General features: G+C 39.2%; 1 protein-coding gene across 1 annotated transcript in view; it reads right to left on the bottom strand.

The window, feature by feature from the left end:
- LOC307120017 (SH3 and multiple ankyrin repeat domains protein 1) overlaps nt 1-10,121 on the bottom strand; it is a gene marked incomplete at its 5' end in the record, with an annotated part of 72,054 nt that extends 61,933 nt beyond the window's left edge. The window contains 4 exons of the mRNA XM_079806845.1: nt 672-780; nt 931-1,002; nt 2,315-2,518; nt 9,645-10,121. Of these exons, the coding sequence (XP_079662971.1) occupies nt 672-780; nt 931-1,002; nt 2,315-2,518; nt 9,645-10,121 (862 nt within the window). The remainder of the gene's footprint in view (nt 1-671; nt 781-930; nt 1,003-2,314; nt 2,519-9,644) is intronic.
- Nucleotides 10,122-12,293: the final 2,172 nt, after the last annotated feature.

Raw genomic sequence — 12,293 nt, 5'->3', positions numbered from 1 at the left:
ACACTCATCCTGCTCTGCTTCACACTACAGTAACGTTAATAATCACATCAATGAACATGATTTCTGCCCGAGTCCTATCCCGATTCTTTCCCACCGGCTGTGAGGTGAAGACGGCATCTCCCATGAATCTGTGCTCAAACTTGGCGTCATCAAACTACGCCTTTGTTTTGAATAGGCAACCTGTAGTGGACGGAAAACTTACATAGTGCAGCTTTAATAACAATTTAATATTTAGATAAATGTACTTGGATTTATTAAATAACTAAACAAGAGTATGGTAATGTTTATGTATTTCATTGTATTATATCATACCTCAAACTTCTCTAGTAAGCGCTACTGGAGTCTGTGTGTGATGACGTAACGCAAATCCACAAATGAATGACAAAGTCAACTTCAAGGACCGGGATTGAGAACCTCTGTACTACACAATATATGCAATCTAGACCAAAAGAAGTGATCCAACGTCCAGGATCACACTGATTGTCCAAATAAAATGATTGCACTTTTTTTCCTCATTTGAAATATCAGGAGTTTATATAATTAAAGCACTACATTAAAAGGGTTGGCAAAAATCACTTTTCTGCAAGCTTCACTTAAGGGTTTGATTTGGTATTTTTCCATTTGGAGACTCTCAAAGTATTCATGACCCCTCACATGTGCGAGCGTCTCACCTCCGCTTTCAGTGTCGTGGTAGTTCGGATCCAGGCCTTTATCCAGGGCTTTGCTCAATTTCTCCACAGCTCCACCGTAAACATAATCCAGGAACTTCTTTAGATTGGCCTGTAGAGGGAGACACACACAGACACTTCACCTCCTTCCTTTAGTCCGTGTGTTCATCCACAACACATCCGTCTCTACTGGGTATTTCGTTTTTGCTGGCCGTTATTATACAAGATCTGGTGGATATAAATATTTGTGTCCTGTATTTACCTTGGTGTGCAGCTTCGCTAGCTGTTTCTCATCCAGGTTTGTCTGTTTGTAGACCCGTGTCTTATATCTGAACTGTGAGTTTTAGACAGCAGGAAGAGAGGGGGGTAGAACGAAACTGGTTAAAGCTTGTTCAGTTTACAAGTTCTGACAAACAAGAACTAATGTCTTTAATATAGATGCTCGGTCCAAACGGTGCACAATTTCTGGAGACTCGAATTTTCAATTTCACAGGCAAAATGAAATTAAATGATGAAATAAAATTAAATATGAAATTAAATAATACAATTAAATTAAATAAAGAAATAAAATACATACAATTAAATTAAATATTGAAATTAAATTAAATTAAAGAAATACATTTTTATGAAATAATTAAATAAAATAAATCAAATTAAATATTGGAATAAATAAATAAAATGTAATAAAATAATGAAATCAAATAAATAGATAAATTAAATTAAATATAAAATAAATAAATACAATTATGAAATAATACAATTTAAATAAAATAAATAATAAAATAAAAATAAAACAGGAAAAATAAAATATTCTGATTGACAGAATAAACCATTTAAATCTTAAACTATAATTAAAATTGTCATATTAAGATAAGAGTCTTATTATATATATTAATGTAAATTCAAATCACTTGAAAGGTTGAATTATTTACTCTGGACGTATATTCTTCATAAATGTGTAAAAAGTGTTTTATAGGAATGTTTTTGTTTATATTTCATATTCATTAATCTTTCATTTATTATATGCATTTTCTGACAGTCAAAATATATATTCTTTTGCTGTTTCATGAATTTTATTTTATACTGTAACTAAATAACGCCGAAATGCTATTAAAAACTGCAATACATTTTATACACAAATAAAACCTATTTGTGCATGAAATGTATTAGAGTTTTTTAAATGGCATTTCAGCATAATATTTTCATAAAGGTATTCGGTAACACTTCACAGTAAGATCACATTAGTTAGTTGCAATTACTAACATTAATAATAAATGAGCAATACATTTGTTAGTATTTATTCATCTTTATTAACATGAATTAAAATACAATTATTCATTGTTAGCTTGTGTTAGCTCAAGTCTGAAGTAATATTAACATATACAACTTTTGAATTTTAATAATTTATGAGTACATGTTGAAATGAACATGCTTTTGAAGTATTGTTAGTTTATGTTAACTAATGGAACCTTGTGAAGTGTTCCCAGTTCCTATTGGGACAACATGCCCCTGTAGGCTCAGCAAGAGCCAATAACAACTGAAATATTCAAGCTTTTTTTATAGCCAAGACTTAAAGGTTTGTCTGCGCAGACGGTTATGATGTTCAGGAGCATGTGATCTAGTGTTTGTGAGCCTGTGGTCAGCACCTCCAGGTAGGGCACTCCCTTCTCCAGAGACTGGGAAAACTCTCGAAGCAAGCGCTCTTCCTCCAGGAACTTGGCATCTCGTCCGTCTCCAGCTGGCTGGAAGAGGCCGTAATTGTAAGCGTCCCACAACGACTCGCTGAGAGAACAAATAATCTGCTGCTTCGCACTCCAAACGCTCGAGTCGGGATCAAACCGCAAACACTTCTACAGACGGCGAGAGAGAAAACAGGTTTGAGAAAGAGAGCAAGAACAACAGATTGAACTGGATTTAAGGTTCAGAACAACTTCTGTGACGTGCTGTCGTTCACCGCAGGCAAGAGCTGTGCCAAGTGTGCGATCACAAAAATAAGTGACAGCTGACTTGAAGATGTAAAGCCAATAGTTCAAGTTCATGTTTTTGCTACAATAGTTAAAAGACATAGCAAAAAATGTGTATCGTGATGTGTATTATTAACTTACAATATTTCTCTGTGCTTGTGACAGTGATGCATGCGTATACATGTTAGTTCGCAGAGCTTTATTCACAGTGCATTCAAATTCTGATTTTGGCTGCCTCTGAAATGGGTCAAACCATAGAAGTTCAAGTGGCCTAAATATGCTAGAAATCTGCGCTCATTAAAGGGTTAGTTCACCCAAAAATGAAAATTCTGTTATTAATTACATACCCTCATGTCGTTCGACACCCGTAAGACCTCCGTTCATCTTCGGAACACAAATGAAGATATTTTAGTTGAAATCTGATGGCTCTGAAAGGCCTCCATTGGCTCAATGGCACTTTACACTCTCAGGACACATAAAAGGTACTAAAGACGTCGTTACAAAGTCCATCTCACTACAGTGGTTCTACAATAACTTTATGAATCGGCGAGAATAGCTTTTGTGCGCAAAAAAACCCTAAATAACGACTTATATAGTGATGACGATTTCAAAACAAGGCATCATGAAGCTTTGAAGCGTTATGAATCAGTGAGTCGAATGAGCAGTTTGGATCACCAAATTTCAGCAGTTTGACACGCGATCCGAATCATGATTCGACTCGCTGATTCATAACGCTTCGAAGCTTCAGGAGGCCGTGTTTTGAAATCGTCATCACTATATAAGTCGTTATTTAGGGTTTTTTTGCGCACAAAAACTATTCTCGCCGCTTCATAAAGTTATTGTAGAACCACTGTAGTGAGATGGACTTTGTAATGACGTCTTTAGTACCTTTTAAGGGTCTATAGAGTGAACCGTGCCATTGAGCCAATGGAGGCCTTTCAGAGCCATCAGATTTCAACTAAAATATCTTCATTTCTGTTCCGAAGATGAACGGAGGTCTGACGGGTGTCGAAGGACATGAGGGTAAGTAATTAATGACAGAATTTTCATTTTTGGGTGAACTAACCCTTTAAGGATGTGCATTTATTGCATGGACGGAGAAAGCACAAGCGTCTGCATTTCATCTGACGGTACGCACAAAAGGTTTTTATTTAACACTATAACGTTAAATAAGCGTAGCCTCACTATTCCGCACCCTTCGGAGCATCAGTGAGAGCAATGGCACCGCAGAACCAGTAAAGCCTACTCTATCTCTAGACGTCTTAAACGCTTTTAAATCTGAAAACTGCAAAAAGCAATTCAATTGTCAGACATCCATTTAGTGCATTTAGTTCACAGAGGAAAACAACTGAAAAACAGCGTTGGTTCTCTTAGTACGGTCTGTTTATTTTACTCAGATGAGTCAGTGAGAGAGCAGTCCAAACTCATTCAAGTGGATTCAGGCCGTTTTGCAAATGCGTTTGACCCATTCATAATTTAGAACATAATTTAAACTTGAAAAAAGTTTAGTTACACAGTTTAACTTCTTGAACTTAATGCTGTTAAACTGAATATACAAATTTTTAAATATCCTACAGGGCCTCGCATCCCCCTTGCGACGGGCCTGTCCACAGGCTTTCATTTTGACCGCATACAAAAGTCATGTTTACAGTAATGCACTTACAATGGACGCCTATGGGAAAGACTTTCTGGAGGCAACTTGTACATTAGAAGACTTTCATTTACATGTATGCATGTATGCAACAATGTGCGTGCAAAGTTTCTGAGCATGTTAAGGGCCACAAAAAAAAATATATATATATATGAATTTTAAAAATCCTTAAAGGAACACGCCGACTTTTTGGGACTTTAGCTTATTCACCGTATCCCCCAGAGTTAGATAAGTCCATACATCCCATTCTCATTTCCGTGTGTGCGTGATCTGTATAGTTACATCATGTACTAAGACCGACGGTAGTGTTGTAGTACTCGAGACCGGTCTTAAGACCATTTTTTGAAGGTCTTGGTCTTGTCTCAGTCTCGACTGCATTTCTCCTCGGTCTTGTCTTGGTCTCGGACTTGGAGGACTCGGGATTTTATCTCAAGACCAGTCAAGACCACAACTGCAAGGATATCACTAAATTGCTGGTGCATTGTCTGATTTAACATCATTAATGTGATTTGATGTAAAATTTACAGCTTAAAATGCAATCAATAACTTCTTTAAAATATGATTTCTTTTGTTACTGTGCTGCCGGTCTCAAAAAAATTTTTATGTAACATACAATATACACTCACCTAAAGGATTATTAGGAACACATACTAAAACTGTGTTTGACCCCCTTTCACCTTCAGAACTGCCTTAATTCTACGTGGCATTGATTCAACAAGGTGCTGAAAGCATTCTTTAGAAATGTTGGCCCATATTGATAGGATCGCATCTTGCAGTTGATGGAGATTTGTGGGATGCACATCCAGGGCACGAAGCTCCCGTTCCACCACATCCCAAAGATGCTCTATTGGGTTGAGATCTGGTGACTGTGGGGGCCATTTTAGTCCAGTGAACTCATTGTCATGTTCAATAAACCAATTTGAAATGATTCGAGCTTTGTGACGGTGCATTATCCTGCTGGAAGTAGCCATCAGAGGATGGGGACATGGTGCTCATAAAGGGATGGACATGGTCAGAAACAATGCTCAGGTAGGCTGTGGCATTTAAACGATGCCCAATGGGCACTAAGGGGCCTAAAGTGTGCCAAGAAAACATCCCCCACACCATTACACCACCACCACCAGCCTGCACAGTGGTAACAAGGCATGATGGATCCATGTTCTCATTCTGTTTACGCCAAATTCTGACTCTACCATCTGAATGTCTCAACAGAAATCGAGACTCATCAGACCAGGCAACATTTTTCCAATTTTGGTGAGCTTGTGCAAATTGTAGCCTCTTTTTCCTATTTGTAGTGGAGATGAGTGGTACCCGGTGGGGTCTTCTGCTGTTTTAGCCCATCCGCCTCAAGGTTGTGCGTGTTGTGGCTTCACAAATGCTTTGCTGCAGACCTCGGTTGTAACGAGTGGTTATTTCAGTCAAAGTTGCTCTTCTATCAGCTTGAATCAGTCGGCCCATTCTCCTCTGACCTCTAGCATCAACAAGGCATTTTCGCCCACAGGACTGCCGCATACTGGATGTTTTTCCCTTTTCACACCATTCTTTGTAAACCCTAGAAATGGTTGTGCGTGAAAATCCCAGTAACTGAGCAGATTATGAAATACTCAGACCGGCCCGTCTGGCACCAACAACCATGCCACGCTCAAAATTGCTTAAATCACCTTTCTTTCCCATTCTGACATTCAGTTTGGAGTTCAGGAGATTGTCTTGACCAGGACCACACCCCTAAATGCATTGAAGCAACTGCCATGTGATTGGTTGATTAGATAATTGCATTAATGAGAAATTGAACAGGTGTTCCTAATAATCCTTTAGGTGAGTGTAATTAAGCAATATCGCAAGAGAGCGATTTTCATGAATATAAGCGTGATTGCAAATTATATTGATTTATAACAACTGCTTTGAACAAATAGGTTGAATAAAGGATTCTGTGACTGTTAAATAATGTTAATGTTTTAATGTTAAATTAATCTGATCATTATTTATGCTGGTGTAATTGTACCAATTCAGATGGAACTTCTGTGCCATGAATTTTATTGTTAGTGATTTGATTGGTAACCGCGCTATAGTGTCTTACTATTGTAATGAATTGTTATTAATTAATTGTTCATTAAATAGAAGTCATTTCTTAGACAGTAGATATGGATTTTTAGATGAATTTAAGGAGTGCTGGTCTGGTCTTGGTCTTGGTCTCAACCCCACAAAGTCTTGGTCTTGGTCTCTGCACACGCTGGTCTTGGTCTCGACTTGGTCTCGGTTTAGGTGGTCTTGACTACAACACTAACCGACGGAAAATGAAAAGTTGAGATTTTCTAGACTGATATGGCTAGGAACTATACTCTCATTCCTGCGTAATAATCAAGGAACTTTGTGCCGGAAAAAATAGTCCCCAGCACGCTCTCTGTGTAAGCAGGTTGTCACGTTGGTTATGTTGACGGACGTTAGCCTATTTTCAGGCGCTCTGTAATATCATTGCGCCGCTACGCTCATGGTACGGTACAAAGTTCCTAGATTATTACGCAGGAATGAGAGTATAATTCCTAGCCATATCGGCCAACAAAATCACAACTTTTCATTTTCCGTCATTCTTCGTACACGATGTAACTATACACATCACAACATGTAAATAGGAAAATGTTGGCGATATTTTGTCTCTTATTGAGCAGTCGGTTAGCTGGAGCCGTTTACCTCCAGTCTTTGTGCTAAGCTAGGCTAGCTGGAGCCATTTACCTCCAGTCTTTGTGCTAAGCTAGGCTAGCTGGAGCCATTTACCTCCAGTCTTTGTGCTAAGCTAGGCTAGCTGGAGCCATTTACCTCCAGTCTTTGTGCTAAGCTAGGCTAGCTGGAGCCATTTACCTCCAGTCTTTGTGCTAAGCTAGGCTAGCGGTGGGTGCGTCAGACAGGTTATGGCACGCACAGAGATGAGAAAGGGATGTATGGACTTATCTAACTCTGGGGGATACGGGGAATAAGCTAAAGTCCCAAAAAGTCGACGTGTTCCTTTAATAGAATGACAGGAACCTGCACACTTTCAGTGCTTGGGTCCTAATAAAAATGACAAAAACATGTCACTTACATGACTGTAAACATGATTTTTGTTTGATTTTACAAACTGAAGGACAAGCCGCAATCATTTACTGTGGTGCACAAAAACATGTCAAAGATTAAACATTTTGATTGCTTAAAATACTGACAGCTGTTGAATATGATTTTAAAGCGGCACATAAGAGCTTGTGTGTTGTTTGCATCTGAACAATCACTTTCACAAGCCCTTAAAACAGACTGTAAACCATAAACCATCTTGCATATTAAAACCCAAAAGCAAAACTTCAGCACTGTGGAGAGTGAGCGTTAGCACGCGGCTTTATCTGGGGATCGTTAATGTGCCGCGATTGAGCATGTTAAGTGAGCTGCTAATTGAGTCAGGAGTTTAGATGAGAGCGATTTTGACATTAAATCAGGTCAGAGCTCCCACACAAATCATGAGAGGAAACTCGAGCTCAGTGTGTGTGTGTTTATTTAAAATTTCCTCAGAATAGCTTCACACACACTAATATCCAAACGCACTAAATATTCTTTCATTAAGGATTCCCATGTTCCCCTCTTTTTCTCCTCCTGAATTATCTTATTTTTTAATTTTCTCTTAATGTCCCAATCCCTCCTACGATAACCTTGGGAGACACAATAGATCGGTAGTATATTAAAGCGTGTGTGAGTGTGTGAGGGTTTCTTTGAAGCTTTTAGAAACTCATTAGGAACATTTACTGTTGTACAGTGTGTGTGTGTGTGTGTGTGTGTGTGTGTGTGTGTGTGTGTGTGTGTGTGTGTGTGTGTGTGTGTGTGTGTGTGTGTGTGTGTGTGTGTGTCTGACACGTGCAAAGGAGACAGCAACATTTCATGATTATTAATATTGAGATATGTGACGTATGATTAGACGTGAGATTACTAGGATATTTTTCAGCCGACTGAGACTGACCAATAGTGCATTTTAAACAAACGACTCTAAGACCAAATTATTTTAAGTGCCCAATATACAGAATAAATGTTTCATTATTATTTCTATTTATTTCACAGAATTAAAAAACTATAAAAATATAATAATAATAATAATAATAATACAATTTGTATTGTCATTTATAACATATGAATAATTACAGCTAAAAGAAACTACAATACAGCTATAAAATGTATTAATTAATTATGAAAATGTATAACCATAATAATAATAATAATAACAACTGAAAAATCATACACAACTACACAAATCAAATATTTTTAACATTATTTATTATAACAGAATCAACTGCTTAAATTATTATTTCACTTTATTTGACAATAACTAAAAAACAATATCCAAATAAAATATGAATAATTATAGGATTAAGGGGGGGGGGGGTTAATGCCATTTCATGCATTCTGACTTATTTACACAGTTAAAGACTTGATTCTCATGCTAAACATGGCCAAAAAATGAGTTGGATCTGTGCCAAATACACTCCTTTAGGATTCAAAAAAGTTTCGGAGTATGAGCGTAAAGGTCATAATAGGTGAAAATGCTTGTATGGGCACTTTTCCCGGATGAGCATATGCTCACATCAACGAGCTTCGTTCGTTTACGGGAGTCGTCGACAGCGCTGCCATTTTGTTTTTAGACCACAACATCAACAATGTCACTAAAGAAGTGTGTTTCTGGTGTGAGGGAAAGATCACCTTGTTCAGCTTCCCAAATAACCCAGTGCTAAACAGTGGATGCAGTTTGTTTTTCTGGAGTTCTGCGAGTGTGTGTGTTTGTTCCCGGTCATGAGTGCAAACCGCAGGTGGTGAGTGAAACTGCATCAAATGTGTGTTTTGTTGGCAATCGGCGCGTAAGTGCATATAATGTGAACCACATGTATAGTGAATCGAAAGTTATCCAGGGATAATACCATGATGTATTGTGTGTGTGTGTGTGTGTGTGTGTGTGTGTGTGTGTGTGTGTGTGTGTGTGTGTGTGTGTGTGTGTGTGACTCTTTAGCTCCGTCCTCTGCACACCTCCACGAGCTCAGCTGTTTTCTGAAAGAATCGGTACAGTGTATCTATCTTTTATAAATCTAATAAAACTAAAGACTCTTGGGAGATATGAAGGATGCAACACTACTCTATAGATACTCAAGATTAACATGTGACTGGCAGAAACTGTGTTATGCCCCTTTTAACAACAAAAATAGCTGAAAAATCATTACACAACTATAAAATAAATTATTATTATTATCAGTAGACGTGAATCTTGGTACCATATAAAATGAAACAAACTAAGTAGAAAAGTAGTTCTCTAGCTCTCTAGTACAGTTTGTGAGTGTGTGTGAACAGAAAAGCACAGACCGTTTGTTTGATATCAGGTATGCCGATGCGGAAGACGATCACGGCGAGGTGCGAGTCTTCAACAGGCGTGACCGTGGTCATGCTCCGCTCCATCATACGCCGCCGGGCCTGCTGATTGGTCAAGACCGGGTGATACTGTGGCTGATTGGTTGTCTGATGATAAAGCGTCGGCTGACTGGGCAAATGCGGGATTCCTCTTTGGGCCGTATTGCCAGCCCTCGGTTGTCTCTCTCCTCTCTGCCATCCAATCACAACAGCTGCCGGTTTGGATCCGTCCGCCTTGCGTCCGCCCCGGCTTTGGTGTTCCTTTTCTCCCATATCGATCATTCCATTTTGTTTTGCTCTCTTCAATCTCTCCTCCTCATCCTCCTCATCCTCACCATCTTTGTCCTCGGCGCTTCCAAAAAAACGCTTGGTGTTTCCCAGCATCCTTTGCTGCACCGTGTCAGCAAGCAGTGTTGATGTTATACTGTTGGGTCATGGTGCTTATCGGCGTCCACATCAATGTTAGACAGACTGAAGAGGAAAAGAAGAGAGAATAGTCCTTAGAGAGGGTGATGCACTGATGTTAAGATTAATATAGAGTCGATATAAAGCCACACCTAGAAACCAGGATATCTTATCTGAACACCTTAGCAACACCCTGGAAACAACACTGCTGTATAGCCGGCAAATCTTCAATAAATAACGGCACGTTTTAGTAAAAAAACCTTTAGAACTGTTTATTTAATACAGATCTGCAAGCTAAGATAGTGTGTGGGACTTTTCCCACATTTTACTTCTAAAAATAGCAAACTCCAGCTGTATCTCCAGGGCTAACAGACTGGATTCAATTTGCAGAAGACTGAACGTTGAATTCGGGCTAAATTACAGTGTGATTTAGTTGTGGATCTCTATGTGCTGGTGGCATCCATGCGCATCTCCGAGATGATGTTATTGTTCTTAGCTTGTTACCGTTACACTTCACCACCCGTTTGTGCGCCTGAAAAGACATAATCAAAGTAAAATCGATAATTGATAATAAAAAGTGATAATTGTGGTTCTCTTTTGAAAAAAGACATGTGGCAAAGAAAAATTTGTTAGCACATTTCATCTCTTTAAAGAGGTCATGAACCGAGAAATCAAATTTTCCTTGAGGTTTTGACACATAAGTGGTCATCATACTATAAGTATCAGAACTGAAAACGTCCTTGTTAAGGCCCTTTCACACCGGACACGTAACGGAAAAGTAAATATTTCGCATGTCGCGACACGAATTTGCGCCGTCAGAGCTCCAACTTTCCAAAACATTCACGGTGACAGCTGAGAAAACATGGACACTTCCTCATCCTGTGAAGACGAGCTTTTCATTTTCTTTGAAAGACCGAAAAGAAGGTTTTGGGTGCACCCAGTCTTAGGGTGTGTTCACACTTGTCATGTTTGGTTGGATTAAAAACTAACCCTGGTGCGATTGCTCGGTTAGTGCGGTTAAAGGGTTAGTTCACCCAAAAATGAAAATTCTGTCATTAATTACTCACCCTCATGTCGTTGGACACCCGTAAGTCCTCCGTTCATATTCGGAACACAAATGGAGATATTTTAGTTGAAAGCTGATGCTGAGAAAGGCTTCAATCAGGCCTCCATTGGCATTCAGTACATTGACACTTCCAAGATCCATGAAAGGCACTTAAAACGTTGTTACAAAGTCTATCTCACCACAGTGGCTCTACAATAATCTTACGATGCGACGACAATAGTTTTTGTGCGCAAAAAAAAATCAAAATAACACCTTTATCCAACTTGTTCTCGACTTCCGTGTGTGCCTCCACGACGCATGCGCGAGAATATGACGCAGATCCGGCGTTCGGACATATGACCCAGAAGCGATTTGTTTACGAGCAGAGGAAGACGCGCATGTCTAAGCTGTTGGATTCTACATTGATCGTGCTTTAGGTCTCGGCGTAGTGCTCAAAATGGGGTTAGAGTGTGCATTTCATGGATTCCCGAACGCCGGCGCTACGTCATATTCTCACGCATGCGTCATGGATGCACACACGGAAGGCAATAACAAGTTGGATAAAGGTGTTATTTTGATTTTTTTTTGCGCACAAAAACTATTGTCGTCGCATCGTAAGATTATTGTAGAGCCACTGTGGTGAGATGGACTTTGTAACGACGTTTTAAGTGCCTTTTATGGGTCTTGGAAGTGTCAATGTACTGAATGCCAATGGAGGCCTGTGTGAAGCCTTTCTCAGCATCAGCTTTCAACTAAAATATCTTCATTTGTGTTCCGAATATGAACGGAGGTCTTACGGGTGTCCAACGACATGAGGGTGAGTAATTAATGACAGAATTTTCATTTTTGGGTGAACTAACCCTTTAATTTGAACATATGTGAACGCTGCCATCTGAACCCTGGTGCACACCAAACAAGCGGACCGAGACGCTAAAAAGATGGGTCTCGGTCCGCTTCCAAACCAACTCTGGTACGGTTCGATTGATATACGAACGCAACACAGACCAAAACATGTAAACCAACCAAAAACAGGACGTGATGACACAAGATGCGACGCTACAAGTCAGCTGATTTGTCGACGCGGAAAGATCGGTGTATCCAAAATGAGTAGAGGGCAAACGTGGAGCAACGAGGAGGTAAAGTGCCTCATCAAT

Source organism: Gobio gobio (assembly GCF_949357685.1).
Source record: "Gobio gobio genome assembly, chromosome: 23".
Lineage (NCBI taxonomy): Eukaryota > Metazoa > Chordata > Actinopteri > Cypriniformes > Gobionidae > Gobio > Gobio gobio.
This window is presented reverse-complemented; position numbering and strand designations above follow the sequence as displayed.